General features: G+C 39.5%; 1 protein-coding gene across 2 annotated transcripts in view; it reads right to left on the bottom strand.

The window, feature by feature from the left end:
• NCKAP5 (NCK associated protein 5) overlaps positions 1 to 26106 on the bottom strand; it is a 408546-nt gene that overhangs the window by 344172 nt on the left and 38268 nt on the right. The window contains exons 2-3 of one of the 2 annotated variants that reach the window (XM_075001775.1): positions 15658 to 15721; positions 6798 to 6944 (exon numbers count right to left, since the gene is read on the bottom strand). In XM_075001775.1, the coding sequence (XP_074857876.1) occupies positions 6798 to 6944; positions 15658 to 15660 (150 nt within the window). In that variant the 5' untranslated portion in view covers positions 15661 to 15721. The remainder of the gene's footprint in view (positions 1 to 6797; positions 6945 to 15657; positions 15722 to 26106) is intronic. The other variant, XM_075001776.1, reaches the window with a different exon arrangement.

Genomic DNA, 26106 nt, shown 5'->3' with positions numbered 1-26106 from the left:
TCCCTCCTGCTCCCTTGAGTACATAGCTTGGGAAAAATCTCAGTATTAATTAACTTGAGCACAGTATCCAAAACCCTGATAGCAACTGTACAGCAATGAAGCCCTGGCAGCTCTATGTGGTAACTGTAGCAATGCAGCCTCCCTGGGAGCTGCTTCTCCCCAACCTTATGCTGGCTCCATTCACAGCTGGGTTGCAAGCACTCTGCCTGCTGGGCTGTGCTCCCAGCCTGAACTTGCCCCCACAGGGGGCATGCTTACCTTGCCAACGAATCAGCACTTGGAGCCACAAGCGACTCCTCAAAGAGCTGCACGGCTCCGGAGCCACAAGTTGCCAACCCCTGGGACAGAGCTTTAGTCAACATAATACAAGCTGTAGGAAATGAATGATACAGAGAAGTGTTGCAGTGGAGAGCAAAAGAAAAAGAACTTTTAAAATGCTTATTTAGTTAAAGTTTACTGTGTATTTACTTTTCTTAGATATTCAGTTGCCAGTAAATTTTACAGACCACCTCATATCAGTGGAATTTCTGCAAGCAGTGGACCAAAAGCAGTATAAAGCCCATGTAAATCTGCATAATTTGTTCTCCTCTGTTCCAGGTTATATACAAATAGGTCTTAGTTTTCACATGACAGTAAAGCCGAAAGATCCTAACCAAATCTAAGGCTCTACTGTGTTAGGCCTTGCTACTCCAGGATAGCAAGATATTTGCTTGGCAAGGGAAAGCAGTACTCAGCATGTTCACTGAACTGTTTATATCACCTCAATTACACAGCATATACATGCAGTCTTCACTAGAACAATTCTGACTTGAACTTACTATATAAGTATTTCAGCCCACAGCTCAGAACACAAACTGTGGCAAACTCTGACTGACAAATATCTTCATTTAAAATGTAATTTATGACCGCTAAATCCAATACTGTTTACATTCATACTGCTTGGATAAACTAAACCTGTAAGACTAAGCTCCGACAGACTTATATGGCATAAAACGTTATCAGAAGGAAAGTTGGGTGGGGGGGGGAAGATTCTTTAAGCTGCCATACAATAAGTCAGTATCAAAGCCAGTATTTTCCCTCCTGCAAGATACATTTGCAAATGTGAATTATAGAAGCACAGAGCTTCCAGATCTTCACTGTATTGTCCTGAGGGCTATTCTCCTAGCAATGAATCATATCATTCAAAAAATAAGCACACTAGTACGGCAGCACAATTCTGAAGGAAATTATTCAGGTAGATTTTAAGTAGTCTGTCTTTGCACTGGTGTCCTCCATGACTGCAAAACTGTATTTCTTGGTAACAGAGAGGGAGCCGTGCTAGTCTATATACTATCAAAACAAAAAAGCAGTCAAGTAGCAAGTTTGTTAGTCTTTAAAGTGCTACCTGACTGCTTTTTTTGAATTTCTTTGTGTTTGCAGTATAGGAATCAAATGTAGAGGGATTGAAACCATGGATGGCAGGAGGGGAAAAAAACAGAACACACTCGTTTGTAGATATCTGGGGCCTGATTCTGATGTCTTCAGTGACTATCACCGCAAAGTGGACTTTCATCTAATTTCTGCAATGGGATGGTGCCACCTTCCAAAGACCCCACTAGGACAGATATTGATATCCAGTGCACCTGCTCTCACAGGCAGTGACGACAGGTGAGAAAACTGTATGGGGGGCATCGGCCTTGTACCTCCCCTCTATCTCAAGGCCTTCCCCTCCCCACTTTTGTTCCGCCCCTGTCCCCACATCTACTCCTGCTCCATGGGGGAGGGGCAGGACTGCCCTGCACTCAACAGAAGCAGCATGGTGCAGTATGGGGGGAAGGAACCTGGGTGCAGGGGGTATGTGTGACCCCTTGTGCACACCATGCATCACGCCTGCTCAAAGGTAACTAGAAAGAAGGCAATAGTTTGTGAAAAGAGTAGAATGAGGAAGGGAGAAAGAAGGTAAAACAGTTACTAATATTTCCATAAGAGTTCTTTGAGATGTGCTGCTCATGTCCATTCCACGTAAGATGTGTGTGTACCGAATGCACAATCACTGGGCACTTTTCCCTCTATGGTATCCATTGGGCCAGCTCTAGCACTCTCTAGTGGCACATGAGCCCCTCCCAGACATTTCAGGCAACTGGCACCTGGGTTATCCACTGGTATAGGCTAGATAACAAGGCTCAAGCCTTGAAGCCCAGGGATTAGCACACATTTATCCCCAGAGGTGAAGGGAGGGGGGACTATCTACACTAAAATATTTACACTACTGTCTACAACTAATAACATGAATAGCATATCACCAAAAAATGCCTTGCTGAAGCAAGAGAAGATGTTCCACAACCTGTCACAGGTGGTAAGAAAGAGCTGAGAGGGTCCAGGGCCAGCAATATCACTTATGCTAGAACATAAACATGCAGCATCTGAGTCCTGGAGCCAGCCCATTTGAAACCACTGAGGGAAAAAAATCTCCAGTGACAGTGCAATCATCAGGCACACCTCTAACACGGAATGGACATGAGTGAGCACTCAAACAAAAAGATACAGTCAACTTGACTGAGCCTTTTGCTTTGCACAATGTACCACATGCACCACTTTTCAAAGATGATGTCTTGCACACCCGTAACAAGTTTTACAGCATCATTCAGAAAGGTACTATAGCTACTTGCTTAGGCAAAAGTAGTATTTATTATAGATGCTGCAAAAGAAATGAGATGACCATTATGTTACCAACTAACTTCACCAGCCTCAGAATTCTTGCATAGTAGTATCCTCAGCACGGATTGCCAGTGATTAAAGCACATGAATAGGTCACAGGAGATCTGGATTCAATTACAGGCTCTGCCACAGATTTCCTATGTAACCTTGGACAGTCACTTTAGTAGGCCTCAGTCTCCCATCTGACAAACAAAGGGTAGAATAATAATAATTTCATATTGTGTCTGCCTTTATTTAGACTATAAACTCTTTGGGGCAGAGAATATCTGTTACTTTGTCTCTAAGCACAGTGTCTAGCACAGCAGGGCTTTGAAGTCAGCTGCTATAATACATAGCAAAAATGTGCTACTAGGTCAACCCAGATCTTAAATCTGATATCAAATCCTATCAACCTGTAATGTTGAACAGATTTTTCTTAAGACAATAACTTATCAGAAATGGTGTTAAACTCTTCCCAGTATCAATCTTAGCAAAGTCAAGTCAACAGGGAAGTACAGTAATTGTTCAAAATGCACGATTGGGTTGTGCTTAACTCACATTAAAGTGAGTTAAGCACAACTCAAAATCCCACTTCTCCCGGCCCTGGCTCAAGGACCCCAGCCCCGCACAGCCCCAGTTCAAGTCCCCCATGGCCTGGCTCACCCCCCTACACCACCACATGCACAGATCCAGCTCACCCTTCCCCCCTGCATGGCCTCATGGCCCTGGCTCAACTCCACCCCCCCACCCCCACAGTCCTAACCCACCCCAGGCTTAATCCCACCCACCTCCTCCCACAGCCCCAAACCACCACCAGATTTAAATCTCCCCAACTGCCCCCAACCCCAGGACTTACCTTTCAAAAGGAGCCCCAAGTGCTCCTGCTGCTTCCCCAGCTGCAGAACATGTGTTCCACCTGGGGAAAAAAGTCACCCCTGATTTACACAAATTCGACTTGTATGAGGGTGTGTGAGAAGGCAACTCTCGCATAATTCAAGGAACTACTGTACCAGATATATGACAAGGAAGCATGGTAGGCCATTTATTTCAATCTTTTAAAAATCAAGCACCAACAGGTTTGCTCATTTCCAGAGTTCTAATGTCTGCACTGGAGCTAAGAAAACTCTGCTTTCTTGCTGCATTTACCTCTGGACTGCTTCTCCTCCCCATCTCAGGAGGATAACATGTTTTGTTTGTTTGTTTGTTTTGGGTTATTTGTACCTCTGAAGAGCAAGTTAGTCAGTATATTCGAAAAAATTGTCCTATGGCAAAGGGAATAAAATAAAAAAAGGGAGCCTCCCCACCCTCCACGTCATGCCAATCTTATAGCTGGGGCTGCTGAGGTGCAAGTACTCAGTACGCACAAGTACCAGCATACAAAAAGCACTGCTTAATTCAAACACTTATTTTTCTTGTAGTCTAGTATGTTAGATGCAGGACATGAAAGAAATTTATTTAAAATACACACAAGATTCAAGACCTAGGTTTAGTATCAGAGATCCTTCAATTTTTGAGTTAAGACTTACACTCCCCTCCCCCCATTGACATCTCTAGCAGCAAACTGCAATTATATACATATTTTGAGTTGATATATATATATTGTGGGGGTCTATCATCAACAGTATAAAATAACCTCATATAAATATCCCATTTCCCGACACAAATCACAGAATCAGGTCCTGGTCTCATGGTAAAGCCAAGATCAAAGTTCCAGGGCTGAGGTTAGTAGGTAAAAAACTAAGAATGCTTTCAAAGGCGGATAACTTCTCCCCTACCTTGCAGAACAGCTTCTAAACAGGTAGGGTCATATCAGAATGAAACTGACAAACTCAAAATATAAATCATAATTATAAAAGCTGCTCAAATGAAGTCTATGCATATTGTGTCATCTCCATTCTCCAATGCCTAACCTTAGTAACTGGGCTAAAATAATCTGTATTACAATAAAACCTACTGGCCCCAAATGAGATTAAGATCAGATATTATGGGCATCGTATGAACGCCTACTAAAACACAATCCCTGCCCAGAAAATTTATAATCTAAACTGACAAGACATACAAATGGTGGAAGAAAAGGAGTATAGTTATCCCCAGCTTACAGAGGGAGAGCTGAGGCATGAAGATTAAATCACTTGCCAAGATCCCTCAGGAAATCTGTGGCAGAGATGGAAGCTGAAGACAGAACTCCAGAATGAAGTGCAAACAAGCTACAAACTGGGGAAAAGGGAGAGGGAGGAATTTGCTCCTTAGGTTGTGAACTTTCTTCCCAACCCCCATCAAATGCTCAGCATCCCCACCTGACCTGACAGCATGCAAGATGTGTGCATGACCAAGTAGTGTTCCCAAGCATTCTGAACTACAAAGGAGTTGTGAGAATATAACTCAGTGTGACTTTTTGATAACAACAATACCAAAAAACCCTACTATTTGCAAAACATTTTTGGTAGATATCTAACAATGTTATGACATGTATGGTTATATTGTACACAGAAAGCTTTACTGTCACTGGCCACTTCTACACAGGCCGCTTCCTTCGGAAGTGGCATGCTAATATAGAGAGCAAAAGATGCTAATGAGGCAGAGATGCAAATTACCTGTGTCTTATTAGCATAATGTCAAGTGATTTGGAGTCCAGAAGACCGTTCTTCCGGACTCCAAAATGCTGTGTAGAAGCACGGCCGCTGGGGTGGCTTCCGGAAGGAAGGCCTTCTTCCAGAGGCCCCTTCCTCCTGAAAATTTTTGGGAAGAAGGGGCCTCCGGAAGGAGAACTTCCTTCCAGAAGCCCACCCCGGGGCCACGCTTCTACACGGCGTTTTGGAATCCGGAAGAACGGTCTTCCAGACTCCAAATCACATGACATTATGCTAATGAGGTGCGGGTAATTTGCATCCCTGCTTCATTAGCATCTTTCGCTCCCTGTATTAGCATGCCACTTCCAAAGGAAGTGGCCTGTGTAGAAACGGCCACTATGATTTGGAATGAGGAAGGAAGTAACTGTGGTGGCAGATTACAACTGAGTAAGGTACTGGGAATTAGACTTAGGTACCACGTAACCTGGTACTTTTCTTTTTATTAGAGTTCAGAAGAATTACAAAGTACTTTGCATCATGTCAAGCGATATGGGAGTATACAATTCAAACATCAGAACATCATTGGGATACAGTTCATTTCAATCCACAAGGCACATCAGGAAGCCTGTGTCCCAATTCAAGACTTGGAAACTATGTGATCAAATCTTCCCTGTAAAACATTCAGTGGAATACCAAACGGTATGTTTTCACAGTTACTGAGGAGACCGAAAAATAAAGGGGACACGGAGCATGAACTACCCTCCCATAGTACCAAACAAAAAAGCAGTCATGTAACACTTTAACAAAATAATTTATTAGGTGATGAGCTTTTGTGGGCCAGAAGGCCCACAAAAAGGATAGAATACAGACTAACCTGGCTATCTCTCTGTCACTATTCCTCCCATAGCACAGAAGCTTTCCATTGAGCTGAGCAATTGACAGGACAAAACAAAAAAGCAATAAAGTAGCACTTTAAAGACTAAGAAAATAATTTATTAGGTGAGCTTTGTGGGACGGACCCACTTCTTCATACCATAGCCATACCAGAACAGACTCAATATTTAAGGCACGGAGAACCAAAAATAGTAATCAAGGTTGACAAATCAGAAAAAAAATTATCAAGGTGAGCAAATCAGAGAGTTGAGAGGCTGGGGGGGGGGGGTGTCAAGAATTAGATGAAGCCAAGTATGCAAAAGAGCCCCTATAATGACCCAGAAAATTCGCATCCCGGTTCAAACCACATATTAATGTGTCGAATTTGAATATAAGAGAGAGTTCAGCAGCCTCTCCTTCAAGAGTGTTGTGAAAATTCCTCTTCAATAAAATGGAGACTTTTAAGTCATTAACAGAATGGCCCACTCCATTAAAATGTTGGCTGACTGGTTTGTGGATCAGGAGTGTTTTTATGTCCGTTCTGTGCCCATTAACTCTTTGTCTGAGAGAGTTTGAAGTCCGTCCAACATACAAAGCATCTGGGCATTGCTGGCACACGATAGCATATATGATGTTAGTTGAGGAATATGAGAATGTGCCTGTGATTCTGTGAATAACCTGGTTAGGTCCAGTGATGTATCTCCGGCATAGATATGAGGACGAAGCCAGCAGCGGGCTTTGTTGCAAGGAAAAGTTCCAGGACTGGTGTTCCTGCAGTATACACTGCGGCTGTTGGTTAGAATCCTCATAAGGTTGGGAGGTTGTCTGTAGGAGAGAAAAGGACTGTCACCTAGGGCCTTCTGGAGTGTGGCATCCTGATTAAGGCTAGGCTGTAGGTCTTTAAAAATGCGTTGGTTTGAGTTGGGGGCTGTAGGTAATGATCAGTGGTGTTCTGTTCTTGGCTTTTTTGGGCCTATCTTGGAGTAGCTGGTCTCTGGGTATTCATCTGCCCTGTTGATTTGTTCTTTTTATTTCTGCTGGTGGGTAATTGACAGGACAGAGTGGCAAAGCTTTTATTTCCTCTGTTTGTGCCTCCCTTGTTCTTGGGTAAACACAGACTTTCAGTTAATCTGGCACCTTTCAAAAGTGCTCCATTCATTTAAAACACAGATTTGTGTATTTAATTGAACCAAAAAGTGTGCCAATGCCAAGACTGAATAATCTTCTTCCTCTAACCTTTTCCCTCCTCACTTCACTCCCTCCAAACTTTTCAACATTTTCTCTTTTTACATCACATTTTTAATAAGACTGAAGTTTACCTCTTTGGGAGAGCGAACACATCTGTTAGGTTTGCAAAGCACATATTAAATAAATATTTGAAAAAACAAGTACCTTTCACTATTAGCAGACAGGCATGGAAAAGAAATTAAAAAAAATCTCATTCCCATATTGAAACAAATCTTGCTCACCTAAATTGACTTAAAGCCTCTGGCTTGAGTTAGCAGGGCAGTATTTATCCCCTTCTCTGTGTTGCTCCACAAACTAATTTGCTGAGATAGAAGACTACCAGTACACTAAGGACCAGATCTGCAAGTGATGTAGATCAGGTATCTCCATGGATTCACAGGCGTTTAAATCAGTCAACAAAGCTACAAAAGCTTTCAGCAGGATCTATTAAGCACAAAGGCTACATCTACACTACAGCAGTCTGTCGACAGCAGTTTCTGTCTGAAGACATCTTCCGACAAAACTTCTGTCAACAGATTGCAGACACGCACGAAAGCGGATCGCTCGGTTGATCCGCTCTGTGGACAGAGATTGTCCAGACTGCCCTGCTGCTCTCTCGACAATATGGCCAACAGACACACAGCAGACAGGGCCGCTCGGTGTCCCAGAAGTCCTAGCTGTCAATAAAAGGGGCCCCCAGAGTGTCCACACTGGTTTTCTGTTGACAGAGTCTGTCAAGAAAGGCATTCTGCCTCCACGGGAATGGCGGAATGCTGTCAACTGAAGTGCCACATTCTGTCAATTTACTGTTGACAGAACACACTTGTAATGTGGACGCTTTGTGAGTTTTGTCGACAAAACTTTCTAGTGTAAACACAGCCAAAGAGTGTGAAAAGACTAAAAAAGAAGGAAGTAACATACTTGTAGAAAAGGTTTGTTTTAAAATAATACAAATGAACCCTTAGCTAAAAATATTGTTTTAACTGATTTTCAGTGTTTTCAGGCTAAAGCAATGAACACTTTATTGTGATTAAAGTGATGCTACTTTATTAATATAAATGCCTCAGAAATACTCTGCCAATTGCAAGAGCACTGGCTAATTTCTTATACTTTTTATATAACTTTCCCAGAAAGAAAAATTAAACCTCAACTACACCGCAACAGTTTATCATTGGATTTCTTTATATTTTGCATCAAATTCAAATTATTATGCAACATATTCATTCATTCTTTTCCTTCCATTTCCAAACATCAGCTATATGTTACCAATTATCATATTGGTAATATGATACCTAATAAATAAATAAAATGGTTAGTTTTTAAGGCACCACATCACTGTCTTTTTGTGTGTGTCTGCATATGGCTATTTTCAGATCATCCTTTGCAAAAATATTAACATAAAAATGCTGATGGGCCCCATTGCCAACCCAACCAGTTGCCTGAGGGCACTCAGGATTGCAGAGCTTAATATTTTAAATGTTGAAGTGCCCACTGTTCACTTTTATTAGTTTGTATTAGCCAGCGAGGGATTGTCCAGAGCAGCATACATCTGTTCGTAGCCATAAAATGGGATTTGCTCCATGTTAAAGGCAATTTCTAATCTGATAATATACATACCCAATGGGTAGTGATGGACTTCCTGGACTTTTGCTACACAGACTGCATTTGCTCCTGCCTGGGTCATCTAACGTCTAAATGCCAGTTTCCACCCAAAGGCAATTTATTTTATACACTGTACTTTTATGAATTGTGTTTTCCATTCAGGCCTTTGGCAACATTACTTTTATACAAAAGCTTGGTTTTCCCTTTTCAGACTGTATTTTGAATAATCCTATTGCCTCTCATCTCAGTTTTATGCTCTACTACTGTGAATGCTGAACACAGACCTTTAAATACTAGGATATGCTAACAATGCAAGCCCAAATATAAGTCCCACTGAAGTCACAGGAACTAGGATTTGGTCCAGGATATTTGAACTACATTGTGATTAATGCTCCACCTTCCATATGGTAGAAGTTTATAGTTAACTGAGCTTTGGTTATGGATATTATTTTAAATGAACACAGCTCCCTCTTCTGGTTGAAAGCCAGAATCAGTAACAGTAGGGAACTTGAGGGGCAGGGGACAACAAAAACCATCAGGGATATTCTCCTCACTTTGTGTGTTCACATAATCCCTGCTACACTTATAACCATAACAGAATGAAAGCACACTAATTTACAATCATATCCCTCACAATCTTAGAGAAGAAACTGATAAGTAAACCAAATTCTGAAATTAACAAGTAGATACGAAAATTGAAGAGCAAAAGAACTCAAACACTTCATGATTGTAAGTGTCCAATAGCATCTTATAGACTAACAGACATTTTGGAGCATAAACTTTCAAGGGCAAAGACCTGCTTAGTTAGATGTGGGTCTTTTCCCATGAAAGCTTATGCTCCAAAATATCTGTTAGTCTTTAAGGTGCCCCAGGACTTCTTGTTGTTTTTGAAGATACAGACTAACTCGACTAAACCTCTCATACAAGTGTCCAACAGATTACTTTCAGGAAAAGTCAGGAAACTATTTTATTGTTGTTTATGTTGTTTATTGTTGTTTATGTTGTTTCTAATGTTAAATGAGTACAGAAACGCATGAAAGATTCTATTTTTAAATTATGAAGAATATTTTTGAGAAACTATCAGTAATAGCAAAATGTCTGTACAGCTGTGTGTTTGGAACAAATAAAAAAGAACACATTTAATCTGATGGAAGGGGCCAAAAAAACTTCTTCTGTAAATACATTTTAAACTGACCTACAGACAATAAGGTTGCAAAGTTGTAAATGAGGACATCTGGCCCACAGAAGGAAAAAATCAATAAGGTCCAGGTGCATTAGGCTGCACTTCTAAAGAAACTGGTCAGTCATCAGTGATAATAGCTTTCATTAAAAGTCAGTTTCTACATGCATGAGGACTACGTGATGTAGCTCTAATTAGGTGGTAAGATGTAGAGTAAATAGACCACCTAACAGGGAAAAAAGAGCAAGACAGAAGGATCAACAGGCTTCACCTTGTTTTACAGTGTTTAATGTTTTACAGTGTTTAATTTTCAAAGGGATACATTTAAACATGCAGCTATTCCATGACAAAATGCACCATGCTGAAACCTGAAAGAAAGTAATATTGAAATAAAAAGTGAATATAATTCAATTTCAAGTCAGGGAACTTCGACAGAAATAGTGAGTCTGCCTCACTGTGTGCTACTTTTTAATTACAACACAGGTAGCTGGGTTGAGAATGAAGGGACATAAATGTTGGGATTGCAAAAAAGATAAGTTAGCCTCTTTTAGTTCTAGCACTTCATTTACTGATAAACAACATCTATTTTTGAATGACCTCAAAGCTTCTGCATCAACAGACTTTCCAGTTGCTCAAGGCTATTGCACAGATTTATCACTTCTGTGATAGAAAAGTGTTTCCAAACTGGAGGCAGCACATTACGCTGCCATGTGTAAGACCCAAAGTTCAAGAGCAAAGTCAGGACTTGACTCTTTGGTAAGGCCTGAGCCCATTACAGATGTCACATGCTAGCTATCTGGGAGTGCTGACCACACAGGTTTTAGATGCATTACCTGCTAGTTGATTAATGGAGCAGCATTAATATCAACCTTTGGAAGGCCACATATTCAGTGTGATAGCTGGAGACAGAATGCCAGAATAGTGATAACAGCTTGAGGGAGGTAAAGGTAGCAAGGAGAGGATAGTGGAGCAAAAATAGTAACCACCATAATGAGGGAATGAGTTTAGCCCGTACAGTAATGTCTTAGAGCAGTAACTGTCTCTCTGTAGATAGGAAACAAGAAATGCTGAATTTTAAAAAAAATGTTTACAAGGAACCTTTTCTGGAATTTACTTAAATTTCCAGTTTTATTCCCTGCTACTATTCCTGCCCCAAAATGAACCTAAAAGAGATATACAGAGGATCTTGTTTTGAATTTTCAAATAAACACTAAGTTTAAACACAGATGTGAGATGGGGAAACATAACCCTTACATACCCTCTTTCTGAAATGTGAGGAAGTTCAAACCATAGAAACACCTTACTGATTTCAGTAGGCTGTGGACCATGACCTATTTCTGTACGTCAGCACTTCTGTCTCCAGATGGACCAGACAAGCTCAGAGGCCCATCAAGGTGACAAAGATTTCACTGAGTTAATAAAACCTTTTCAAGCCTGAACAAATTAATAAAAGGTTTGGGTTGAGTTTTAGGCAAGATCCGGTTTTTGTTTCATATTTTCTCTCTCTCTCACCCATGAGTCTTACATATACACAAAGAACTAATCCAAAGAAGCTGCAACATGTATAATAAAATATAATTCAGTTTATGATAATCTGATTGTTTTCTGATAATTCATTCCTCCCCTTTTTTAAAATTAGCATGTCTACCAATTTACGCTAAAAACTCATTGTAAAGTAATAATAGCTGGGATCACATAAAAGCTCATTAATATAACTTATTTTCCCATTATTAGCACCATCTGAGCCTGTTGAAAGTCTTAACCAGAGCTTTAATTTCTCCACAGAGGGCTTTAAATTAATTAGTGGTTTACATGCTAACAAAGAATCTGATACATTCATAAATCAATCTAATGCAGGAGGATTACAGAAGGGTAGAAACCTATTCAGTGGGGACCTCACATTCAGTTAACATTGTGTGTTTCTAACAAAAGGGTGCAGGTGTGAAATAGATGGATACAGGGAAGAAGCCATGATAATCACTTTGCAATACTTAAGTACACAGCAGGAAACATGGTACATCAGAGCCTAAGGTCCACTATAAGTGAGGCCCATGGAGACATAAAAGATTATATTGTATCACTTTAACTTTCATGAACAAACCGCTTGAGAATTATGATTTATTCTGTATGGGTTAGTGAACTAAAAAAAAAGTTTATTAGAATTTACTAGTACTTTGATATAGGAAAATAAAAATTATGAGTAAATACAAATATAGGGCACATATATACAAACAGACAAAGAAGTGTTTGAAGTTTTAAGTGTCTCTGAATAGAAAATTTGAAAAATCAAAATCTGCCATCACACACACACACACACTATATATATCTATATCCCCCCGCCCACACACACACACACTCTTCTCTCATTGACTTCAGTGAGAGATGCACATATTTGAAGATATGCAGCTTCTATGCACTGGTGAGGAAAAAAGCCTTTGGCATCTTAATTTTTTTCTTCAAATGACAACTTCAAATGTTCATGATTAAAAACTATGCAGTAAGGGCCAAAGTGCAATTTGCAGATACATATTTTCATGTATTTTACATTTATAGGGACATTGCTAGAGAAAAGGACATTCAGACAATTTTCCACACTTCTCACTGAATTTCCGTGCCCTGGGCTGACCAGCAGTTTGCTTCAAACCTCTCACCCCACTCCTCTATCTTTTCAACTTAGCTTTATATCGGGTTCATTCTCCCTGCCCAGTCCTCCTTGTCCTCTTCACATCCTTTTTTGTGCTTTTAGTTTATGACCTCTTAAGCAACGGCTCTCAGGCTCCCCCCGGCCAGACATCAAAAGCCCCTAAAGCCAAATAGGAACCAATAAGGACTTTGAAGTAGCGTGGACACTTTGAAGTGCCTGCCACTATACACGTGCTGGCATTTTGAAGTTTGAAGCTTCAAAGTTGCCGGGGGGACGGGGGGAAGGAAATTAGCCTAATGATTAACATGCCACCTTCAAAGTTGGGGGCAAGTGTAGACCCAGCCCTAGAGTTTAATGTACTCCATTTCAAGAAGAAGGTGTACAACTTGGAAACAGTTCAGAGAAGTGCAACAAAAATTATTAAAGGCCTAGTAAACATGACCTATGAGGCAAGATTAGAAGTACTGGGTTTGTTTAATCAGGAAAAAAGAAAACAGAAGGAACATGATAGGCATTTTCAAGTGCTGCAACGGTTGTTATGAGGAGGAAGGAGAAAAAAAAACTTTTTAACTTCTGATAAGACAAGAAGCAGTGGGCTTAAACTGAAGCAAGGGAGGTTTAGGGTGGATATTACGAAAAACTTCCTAAATGCCAGGGTGATTCACCATGGGAACAAATTGCTTACGGAGGTTGTATAATCTTCATCATTGGAGATTTTTAAGATCATTTTAAACAAAACCTGTCAGTGGTGGTCTAAATGGTGCCTGGACCTGCCATGAGTGCACGAGACTGGACTTGATGACCTTTCAAGGTTCCTTCCAGTCCTATGATTTTACAATTCAAAGTTTAGACAATTTTTCCATGTTATGTGTATCAAATTTATTCCCTATATTTGCTGAACTCCAGTTGTGATACATTTTAAAATAAAAAAAAATATAAAAGTCTAGTGTATGTTATATCAATAAAATTTACGCATAATTTGGTAGGGTAGATTTATCTTGAGAGAGAAAAAGAATCTTCATTAAATCCTTTCATCTCAGCATTTTCTGGTACATCTACTGAGAAGAATAAATTGAACACTGACATAGTGTAACTCTGAGAGCCAAAGACTGACAAAATGTATTTCCTATGTGGGTCTGATATCTTGGCATCTCAGTCTATTTTTGTCTGATCGCTCCTCTCACAAAAAGATGAGATAACAGCCATGAGTGGCACTCAACATGCTCTCCTCAAAAAGATGCATTTCATTACTGCTTACACAGGTGTTATTTATACAGATGCATAAAACTCATATTTTGAGCAACAGCGTCACAGAATAAATAGGATCTAACACACATGATTACTGTTTACTTTTAATTATTCCTCTGTCTGAGTAACTCCCACTGCAGCAATTCCTGTAAGGGTGGATGGTCAAGATAGAGCAACAGGTCTTTCCTTTGTATAATTTCCATGGGCTGTACATAGGAAGCAACAGCTAGTCATAAACTATGGCTCAAATTAACTAGCATCACCCTGTATAGGGAAGCAAATCCTAAGTAGTGTACTCTTTTTCTTACCTGGTGTAGGAATTGTGTGTACAGTAGAACCCCAGTTTATGCATAGGTTGCATTCCTGGCCAACCATGCATAACTAAAATTTTGTGCAAGTCAGCAGGAGCTGGGAACCAGGTGGCAGCCTGGCTCCCAGCTTGTCTCCAATTGCAGGAGCCGCGAAACTGACCAGCGCAGCAGCACTGGTCAGTTTCCTGGCTCTAGTAAGGGAGGGGAGCTGGGAACCAGACAGCAGATTCCCAGCTCCCCACTGTTCCTGCAAACAGAGGGGATCCAGAAGCTAGGCTGCTGCCTGGTTCCTGGCTCCCCTCCACTCACAATTTCGACTCACATAAATGCATGGAACATGTTAGATGAAATCATGTATGTCAGGAGTCTACTCTACTAAAAATGTATGTACCTCCAGAAGATTAATATTATTTATCTTATTTGAATCATCCCACAAGAAGTACTTCATACTTAAAAGCTAGTTTATGAAATCACACGTGACAGCACTTAAAGTACTCATGAAAACTAATACAGAGTGTCACATCTGAGGCTGGATCTTTGTCATCTTTCCTCAGGCAAAACTGAGATGCCAGGGGAATTTGTCTGAGTTACAGACTCCTAGATTATGATTTAAAACTGGAAAGTAGATTTTTCTCTGCTCCAATATATGTACAGTAGATTCATAATTTATAAGCCCAGAAGGGATCATTGTGACCATCTAATCTGTCTGCATAACACTGCATAACACTGGAATTAGATTAATTAATTCCTGTTTGGCTGTTTCTTCTAAATGACATCCTCTAGTCTAGCTCAATCTTGATCTAAAATTGCCAGTGATAGATAATCCATCATAAAAATTTGAAAAGATTCCATATATGAACCATGTCACTTCATATATGGAAAACAAGGCAACCAATTGAAGGTAAAAAAAATATATTAAGAGTTTAAATTCACAAAGTTATCAGATTAGTAACCTTTTCATTCTTTAAGCTTCCTTACTTTCATTTGCTATTTTTCGTATTTTGGGAGAGGTAAATGAAGACTAAACATACCCAATCGCTCAGTCTGATACTGCCCATTTAGGTTCACATTACACAGCGCATGAGTCTCAGTATGAGTTTCTAGGAGAGCCCATCACTAGGGCAAAGGAGACTATTTCCCTCACTAATACAAATATTTCCAAAACAGTAGGGCTGAGTTTTTCCAAACGCATCATTGGCAAATTCATCATTACGCTAAATTCAGGACTAACATTTTAGTGGCCATCTTCAGGAAGGTGACAGGATCAGACACCGTAATAGAAAGGGTACCACTGGAATTGCAAAACAGTTATTAACCAACACTTACCATTGTCCCTTCACTCTTACTCCTTGCAACTTCCTGCTGCAGCTGAGCCACAGACAACTTCTCCCTATGGAAAGAGAAGCACATGAAAAGCAGATCCTTTTTCACTAGCTGGAAGAATACTCTGCTTGCCTGTCACTGCAGCATTCTTCGACACTGCCATGGCAACCGTCTTGGCAGAGCTCACTCTCTGCCATATTTCCTAAAAACGTTTCAAGGAGTTGAGCTTTATTGTTGTGTTCTGTGATAGCCTGACACCACATCGGTGAATCAAATCAATCTATGCATCGATTGTTCTATTGAAATAAGTAGAATAGTAGCCCATGATCTTGGCTTTATGGGAGAACTTCACCTAAACAGCATTATTCATAATTTTTGTAACCTTGAATGTCAACTTTATTCTACTCTGTGGCAACTCTACCTAGCAGGAGAGTATATTTAAAACATATGCTACAATATTTATTCTTTATTTTTCTAAACTAACAATGGAAGAAACCAAGACTGGATTACCAACACTTGTAACAAATACATTCTCTAGCATTTTGCAATTCAATTATACTTAACAGTTTTAGACCCCAATCCTGAAACTCTCACTCATATGAAATCAACAAGAAGTCCTGTGGCACCTTATAGACTAACAGGTATTTTGGAGCATAAGATTTCATGCTCCAAAATAGCTGTTAGCCTATAACTTGCCACAGGACTTGTTGCTTTTGAAGATACAGACTAACATGGCTACCTCTCTGATACTTGTCACGTGAAATCCTCACTCAGACTGTTTGATTTCACATAGGCCTATCTGTTTTTTTAAAGGAGGGGTGAATAAATCAAGTTTTTATTGTGTACTGTAAACAACAGAAAGTATCTCTGAGAATTATGCGCAAGGAATAACATATATGGTTTTAGTAGATTTGAACAGAGCGAGAAGGGAAACAGATTATCAGTTGGCGTGTACTGTGGTAGCACCGCTGACTTCAGATGGAGCAATGCCAGTTTACTCCAGCAGAGGTTGTTGCCTGGAAAGATCATGAAGAGACCTGGAGTGGACAGACATAGTATGTTGGAGGTACAGAAGAAAAGGCTCTTGCTCCAGCAGCATAAATGGAAACAAAGGATAACGGTGTTAGGTAAGTAGTGACCAGTGAGAGGAATAAAAAGAGAGACAGAATAAAACCTTTTTGATTTGTTTCAAGAAAGGCAAGAAAGGAATTTTTTCGACTGGGTCCAATAATTATTGGGGAATGTTACTGATTCAACCACATTAAAACACAAACATGCTGAAAGGGGAACACACTATTCCTACAGCCACCCTAAGGAGCAACTTCAAAAAGATAGCAAAAATTTGGACGAGGGGAAGAATATCACCTACTTGCCAGAGGGAACAACAGAAATGTCAACCCCCAGGATAGGGCATAAGGGGACAGCTCCATGCTCCCAGAAGGAGCCCTGTCTCAGGCAGAAGAGGTGAGACTGGGAGCACCTAACCCTCAGCACAACCCAGATCACGTCATCCATCCTCCCCCCACCGCTGCCCAGCCAGCCCTCAGCACCATCCATATTGCACCACATCCTGAGTGCCAGCTGGACTACACCACACCCATCCCAGGCAGCCCTCATTGCTGGCTGGACTACACACATGGGGCTCTGGAAGCAATTTAAAGGGCTCAGGGCTGCCACTGTCATTATAATGGCAGCAGTGGTCGGAAATCTTTTGAATCATTGGGCCCAGGGCAGTTGCCCCTGGCCCTCCCTCCCCACTCTCCCTATCAGTCGGCCTGCCTCTTACACTTACCCTGTGTCTACATGTGCCCCTTCCTTTCACAAGGGGCATGTTAATGAGCGGGTTCAAAGATGTTAATGAGGTACTGCAGCATTAGTATAATGGCGGCCACGTTGATTCAAAAGTGCGGCTTTGTGAATTGCGCGCCACTCGTGGAGACGGGATCTTCCGAAAGGACCCCCCACAGTTTTCGAAAGCCCTCCTTCCTATCTGATGATCATAAGAAGGGCTTTCGAAAACTGGGAGGGGATCCTTTCAGAAGATCCCGTCTCCATGGGTGGCGCGCAATTCAAAAACCCACACTTTCGAATCACTGTGGCCGCCATTATGATAATGATGTGCTGCATATTTATTGCAGCACCTCATTGGCATCTTTCGAACCCGCTCATTACCATGCCCCTTTCAAAAGGAAGGGACATGTGTAGACCCAGCCTTAATGCTTAAACCTAGGAGGAACAGAATTTCAAGAAGTTAGATTGTCATAAAAAATTCCATGCAAATGGTTCCCCAAAGATCTTTGATGAGAGATCAATAATACACCTCATATACCCCATAACAGTCTCACTTAGAGAATTCTGTTCAACTCATTTATTCACATCCATTCACCAAACTTGATCTAGACCTAAACAATACATACAGGGTTAAACCTGAGGGAGCAGAAACTAAAGCAATTCCCTGACCATAGTTTCAGTTCATATATTAGTCCAAGAATTTTATTTCCAATTAAATAAATGGCAAGGACAATAGACCCACCATCTCCATATTAATTCCACAGCCAATAACACGTGTCCCTCCACTTCTTCTCGATCTGTTTTACAATACATGAGCTAACTGAGCTAGCTTCCTGAAAGATTCCTCGCTTCTTTGATAAGTAAATACACACACACACACACACACATTAATAATTCATCCAACAACTCCCTGCACTTCCTTTCTGTATCTGATGCACTAGCACTGTGTCGTATGGCACAATACGAGCTGTTTAATTATGCTTCTCAAAAATCACTAAATTAAGCATTTTCTTTTTGAAAAAATTAAATTAAAACAATCAAGGGAGCAAAAGAAGAGGTAAAAGGCACCAAGAATAGGCAAATATGGAACTATGAATACACAGGTCATGGGTGGGTGGATGTACATAAATATACACAGAGGTGTGAATACACATGTTCTATGAAACAAAAAAAATTTTTAACGCGATTGAGTTTCAACATGGGCAGAGACAGACCAAGATGAATTTAGAAAAAAGAGAGAGAGTGAAAGAATTCAACACACATGAGCCTGTCACAGTAAAGCCCCTATCACCTACCAATTCAAGAAGGAATGGAGGACTCGTTAAAACAGTAAGCAGTGCAAGTGCATAAAACAAGGCTTAAATAAGAAGCCAGAGACAGGCAGACACTGCAACTCCCCACCCCCACTAACAACTGACTACACTGAAAAGAACAATTGCCAAGTCCAGAACAAATGCTGAAATGTAGACTTTGTAATTTCTCCTAGTCAACCACCACCTTAAAAAGGAAGACAAGATTGACTGGTAAAAGCACCGGAGTGGAAGGAGGTGAGAAAGTAGATGAGAGAAATGTAAGAGGAAGTATCCTCTCTGTCCCTAAACCTGTGGAACATCTGTCCTGTCAGTGCTTCCACAGATGGGGGTCAGAGAAGGCAGAAATTCTTTGCCTACCCACTGGGAATTCTTTGATCAGAAATAACACTGACAGTCAGCATCAGCCGCTGGAGAGTCTACTCTGTGCAGCTGACAAGGGCTGGACTAGGCACAAACGAAAAGATTGTGGCAGCAAAGTTCTTTTAGGAACAATTTGATCAGGGGATGTTTCAGATTGTTCCACCATAGTTGTGTGAGAATCCGTAGAAGTTTAGGGCACTGGATAGATGGCCCTTAATCCCATGAGTATCTTGAGCCAGAAAAAAAAATCAGGATCAGAACTCCCCCGTCCCCCTCAACCCCCAATATGGGACAATTAGGAAATTTAGCTGAAACTGTGTTGTCTATTTAAATCTGACCAGATACAAATATTTCCATGGCAAGACATAACCTGATTTATATGTCTTAAAATCACTAACATTAAATGAAAGTTTCAATTTGAGTGTTCTTATATCCCTCTGTGTTTGTGTGCGCGTGCCTCTGCAGACAGAAGCCACTTTCATATCACATGGTGTTACATTAATATAAAGCATTTACAGTATATTAACCTTTAAGATTTAGCCCATTTTTGAACAGTGCAAAGTAATTTGATATGGGATGTAAGCCCTCTGTGGGGTCATTTTCTATATTGGAATTTGTTGATGCATGCTGAATGTCATATCTGAGAAGCATGTCTAAAACACTATTAAACAGAAGTATTACCTAAAAGACAGAATGCATAGCTTAGTCACAGACTTCCTATGTAATTCTGGTAAAATCTCAGTCAACCATGAGCCTCAGTTCCCAGCCTGTAAAATGACGATACCTTCCTGTTTCACATGTGTAGTGGATAAAACCCATTAATGCTTGTGAGATATTCAGTTACTACCATGAGCAGGGCCACATAACTATTTAGAAAAGCAGGATTTGTTAAAAGGGAAAGTTACATTGGGGGGTGTACTTTCAAATCTCCTTTAGTAGACCAATGCCACCACTTTGGGAAGTACAGAACATGAGGCAGGAAAAAGTGACCCAAGAAGAAATAAAATAAAAATGACTATGCAAGAGAGTACACATGATTACCAGGGGGACTCTTCCTTTTAATTTGGTTTATTGTGTTACGCTTTTGTGACTCCAAAACAAAGGGGAATTAGGGCAAAACAAGCTTTTGCGTATAGCACATCAGGAAAACCCTCAACAGAACAGTTTTGGAAAGTGCAGTTTCACCAAAACTATGCAAAAATTGTTTCAAAACTTTCTGTTTCCACATTTTCAGATTATGTTTTGATTTTTCCTCCAAAACAACTGCTTGTTTTATTATTTTATTTTGTGTTATAATATAATTTAAAATGCTTTAAGAAATATTTCTGACAATCTTAATACTTTTTTAGAATTTTTTTCAGAAAATTTTGAAGACCTCTGTACAGAAAGATGCTTCCTGACAGAGAAGTTACATGATTACTTCTATCCTATTACAATTCAGCTTTTATATAACCCTATGGCTTTTTGCCATTTTCTTAAATTATTCACCATTCAAAATTTAACTAGTTTAACAGCATTGGAACAATTTCCATTTACCATGGTACTTACATAGCATATAACTTAAGGTATTGCTAATCAATCATTCAAATTTTAGAATATTTTCATAGAATTAATATTAGTAAGACTTATGTAAAAAGTATACCAAAACAATTTGGATCTTGCATTTAATGTAATCAAGTTGTTTGTTTTATCTGTTTTTGTTTTACAATTTGACTATCAGAGCTCTAAAAACCTATCCAAAATGCACACGTAGAACAAATACACTAATAGCACCTTTAATGCAAATATGCAGCTTATAAACACAGCCCTTACTTTTAAAGACACTTTGCTTGGATGCTACCATAAGAAAATCACAAAAATTGTTAATCCTGTTTAAGGATTTAGCTCATCCACTGGAAATAGTTGCTTTTTGTATTGCTTCACTGCTTTAATGGAAAAGCTAGCATATGCTTTGAGGAGTTTTGACTTTTTAATTGCAAAACAAATGCCTAAGGTTATTTCATGAGCAAAGCACAGAAGAGCCGTTTATCCGTATTTACAGACTGCTAGAAAAATCAACATTAAAATACACTAAATGAAACAAAATGGGTCCCTCCTATATTTACTTCAGCTCTTTGCAAACAGAAATCTCCTTTCCTCAAATAAGCAATATAAAAAGAAATTATTTTCTCTCCCCATTCATTTTTCCTTCTGAATGCAAAACTAGCTGTAAGATTCTGACCATTCTGAGAACCTAAAAATCCCATCTATACTTTCAATAAAAAAAAAGATTTCTCTTTCTGATACAGGAATCCTCTGAATACTACCAGCAAGTGTGGTGGAGAAATATTAGAGACAGAGCTTCCTTGAGGGATTCACTAATGAAATAAAGCCTGGAGAGTCACCTTTTCAGTATCTTAGCATGATGCAAGATCTTAATGTGACTATTCCACAAATTCTGCAGTTAAGAACATAAGACTATTTTTCCCATTGAAAACAAAACACACAACCAAAATGTAGTTTATTATTATGTATGACTAACAAGGTTAAGGGCACTGCACAACCATCTGTTGCATGGTGTCTAAAACAAAGTTTATCCAAAGACAAATCAAGTGTATGTTTCTATTCTAGAAATGAAGAAATTGTGTACTTTACTCCAAGAAGATGTCTATCTTCATTTACTAGCACATATTCTTGAGGCACAGTAGTGCTGCGAGACCAAATTAGTCCATGATGTAACTTCATGGCATTCCACCAGGGATTAATTTGATCCATTGAGCATGGGAATCCATTGCTTTGCACCACATGTAATCATATACACCAGCAAAGGGCTTGCAAATGCGCACAAAGTGGTACCATTCTGGATTGGTAGCATTTTACACACCGTTTGCATTATTATAAATTGTTATACAAGCTGCATAGGAAGTGAGAATAAGGTCTATTGTGTTTAACTGTGACCAGATAAGACTAGCCATTAAAAACCACTGTCAGTAAATTAATCATTCATAAATCTGATGAAGATAGAACCTGTAACAGTTCTCAGCCCAGGTTTGGTTTTTTGTTTGTTTTTAAGTGAACACAGTAACAGTAGGGCATGCATTTTACTCGGAGCTGCAGCGTATAATAGGTTTTCAGCGGCTTGAGCCTTTCAGATATTTTGAACATGTAAGAATATTGTGATGTGCCTTCAGAATAATTTTTCTTTAAAAAAATTAGGAAATATGCTGCGAAGTTTCATGATTTTACTTATGTATAAATCAAGTATATTTTATCCCTAGAATGGTACGTAATTAACTTAGTTACTACAGCAGAACTAAACCAGAAAAAAAATTCTGAAAAGATTCGACAAAATATTGAAATAAATTCACTTCAGCTAGACTTGCTGCCACTTTTGGAAAACCCATTCAATGGTAAAAAGGTTTACAAAACACTTTTAGAATTCACATCTTGTGCTTTTTAACTTGATTTACATTGTAACTGGCATGTGTTGCATGAGATAGGTCAGAGGCCATAAATACAACAGCGGACAGTGTTTCCAAAATGCCTACCCAGAGACCCTGCAGACAGGGCCTCGCACAAACATACACTTGTTTTGTGTGAATACAATGAGAGGAAAATACATCTGAAACTTTTCCTACCACTAATCTCTCTCACAATAGCCCATCTTTTTGTGTAATGATGTGATGGAACAAATAAGGCACATTTGGCCCACAAAGGAAAAGAGTTACTATGTTTGAAATAATCCTGCTTGCAATTGAATGTTTCCCTAACTTCTCCTTCAAGCCATCTTCTTTAGGAGTTAGACTCAACAGAAAGTATGCCATTTGACCAGACAACTAAATGATGTAGCTCAGATTTTGAACAACAAAACATTAATCTTTCACAATTCTGAGACAACAACAACTGTGGTTTTAAAAAAAAAATTACCTAGGGTATACCATCCTCCACAATTGTCCTGGAATCTCCATGAACTAAAAATTAATCTTTAATTAAAGATTATATCATAGGATGAAACCTGTAGGAATACATCCAAACAAAACTGACAAAATTGTCTAGGAATCTCATCCTAATATTCAAAGAAGGTTTACATATGCACAGGTAGATTAGGACAGTTTCAGTGCTGAGATAAAAATTAAAAAGATTGTAATAAAAAAGCAATTTTGGCGTCAAAATTCAAGGTGACTTGAAATGTTGGGGGTACTGTACCATGAACTTGACCTAATGCTTCACCAAATCCAATTCCCCAGGTTCCAGAGAACACAAGAACCATACGAAAACCTGACAAAACCCTTTTTCCAAATCTTAATCACACACCAGTATACCCACAATGTGTGTACATGATGGCTAATGTCTGCACTACAGCAATATTTTGAAAGAAGTCCTTCTGCATGGTCTCTTCAGAAAGAATTTCCTTCAAAAGAACGTGCCCACACACAAATGTGGATCAAAACAGTGATCTGCTCTTTCGAAAGAGAGTGTCCATGAGGCCCCCACTCTTTCAAAGGAACGGGCCAGGGACTGAAAAAAAAAAATCAAGCACCATGAGGACTGCTCATTCCAAAAAAACAAGGACCCACAGAGCTTCTACACATTTTCTTTCGAAAGAAGGCATCAAAAGCAGGAGCTCTTCCTAAAATGGGAGTGAAAGAGTGCTTTCAAAAGAGTGACATGTTCTTTCAATTTAATTTTGAAAGAATGCTTTTTGTGTGCTCCACTGGATATTTTAAAAGAGCTGCTTCTTTTAAAAAATATTTTGAAAGACCTTGCTAGTGTAGATGTGGCCAATGTGTCTTGCATTCTTAACACCTGAGCAAGTTCCAGAGTTTCCCTTTCATATTGTAAATTATTATTTTCTGATAAAGCTGTACTTTGTCTTCATTTAATTCCTCTTAGGGTCTGTGCTCATGTTATCCACACATTAGTATTTCCATATACCAATCTTAACCTAACAACATCAAAAGGGAGCAAAAATGGAGAGACAAGTTTTTCTTTTGTTTCACGCTTAAGCTTTGTAACTTTCACATTAGGCTTGACCCCATTTAGTTTATGTGATCTGACAAGAGTACAGGCTCAAGCTGGTACGGCTGCAGTGAATTAATTTAACTCAATTTTAACTGGTGTTATGATCACTGGGGTTAGCAATGCTGAATATGGGATTTCTACTGTAGACAATTATGTGTAATAGCTTTAATACTTTCAAAATGGTAGTGCCAAAGTGAATTTTTGAATCATTATTTTGAAATCATGACAATTTTAATTGGTTCTGGCACTGGAGAAATTTAACTTGAATGGAAAAACTGTATGAAAAAATAAAATACGATGGCAAGATAGTGTCAGAAGTTTTATTTAAAGTCATACTTTAATATACTCTCTATCCAGTCATTTTTGGAGTATTAATCCTCTTAAAAAATTCCTATATATAAGATGGTACCAACAATGCATAGTTTACTATTTATTTGTAATTGTGAATATTTGTCTATATTATAATTTAATTGAATTAACATAACAGAAATACAACTGAGAACGGGGCCCCATTTTGTTAGGCACTCCTCCAACATGCTGAAAAAAAGAGTCCCTTTTTGGAAGAGTTCACAGTCTAAGTAAACAAGACAAAGAAAGAGTTTGCAGAAGGGACATATATAAAATAAATAAGTATCAGCAGCGCTTACTGGTTCTCAGCCACTACCTAGCAATCATTTAGCCATTTCCCACAGATATCAAATAGAGGCCCATCAACAGGAGGGAGGAAAGGAAGAAGGGTGGACACAAAGGCGACAGGTTGTGAGAGGATGATTTCTCAGAGAGACAATTGTTTACCTGAGCTACTGTCACTGTGGGAGAGATCAGCTGGGGAAATTCACCTAACAGCCCCTTGATTTAAACATCTGGAAACCATGTGTTTTCAGATATAGCATCTTGACTCACTACACTATCCCTATGAGTTCAATAGGCTCAGTACAGATCCTCTGAGTAGCCCCCAAAGCAGGATTGGAGCTTAATGATCTGCTATTGTTTTACTTTACAAACAACTTTTTACATCTTTTACATTTAGAGAAAAAAATCTGTTTTAAACTTCAGTTGCTTCCAGAGCACTAAGAAAAACAGTATCTTTATACTCAGGTCTAAAAAGTTATTCTAACTATAACTTTATTGAAAGTGAGTCACAAAGTTTACAATTTTGACCTCTGATTTTATCACTTTTCAAAATATCTATTTAACTTCAGTAGTGCAGAAGAAGTCACTAGGTCAAGAGTCAGTACTTTTTAAATTGTTGACCTTTAAATAGTTTTCATCAGCAACAGACAATAGTCAGCAGGATACCAAAAAGGACAGCATACACAGCTCTTGCTTTTTATTCCACTGATTAAGTAAAGATAAAGGCAGCGGCAAGCAGCATGTTTTAAGAGATTCAAGATCTGGAATACATAAAATCATTGATGAGATTGCTTTTTTCAAGGAAGTCAGTGATATTGTGCCAAAAACTTTTCACAGCTAGGGCTGTCTATCAGGAAAGAAGATACTGACTTCAATTAGAACATTAAGGAAAATCCTGTGTGACCTAACGCTGAAATATTAAGATCATCCTGAATGATGCTGAGCAAGGATTTACACATCTGTGCAGGGGAGCCAACAGAGTTTTCGGGCCCCTGGGCAAGGTGAGGGGAGGCAGCCCCACACTGGTGGAAATGGTGGGGCCTTTGACAGAAGGGATAGTGGCTGGGGGCAGCCAGTTCTCAATGCCACCCAAGGCATGCAGCACTACCCACCCATATCCCTCACAGCTGCTTGGAATGTGATGTGTGGCACTCTGGAGGTGATTCAAAGGGCCTGGAGCTCTGCACATCACTATTGTGGTAGTGGCAGCAGTGGCAATGATCCCCAGACCATTTTGAATTGGTGGGCCTTGGGGCAACTGTCCCCTTAGTCTCCCCATCAGTGTGCCTGCACCTGTGACAACTTATAGCCACTAATCAAGAACCATGGTCTTCAGTTGCCAGTTATTTTTCAA

This window comes from Carettochelys insculpta, chromosome 8 (assembly GCF_033958435.1).
Source record: "Carettochelys insculpta isolate YL-2023 chromosome 8, ASM3395843v1, whole genome shotgun sequence".
NCBI classification, from domain to species: Eukaryota; Metazoa; Chordata; order Testudines; family Carettochelyidae; genus Carettochelys; species Carettochelys insculpta.
Note: the sequence above shows the minus strand (reverse complement) of the source record. Positions and strands in the feature narration are given on the sequence as shown.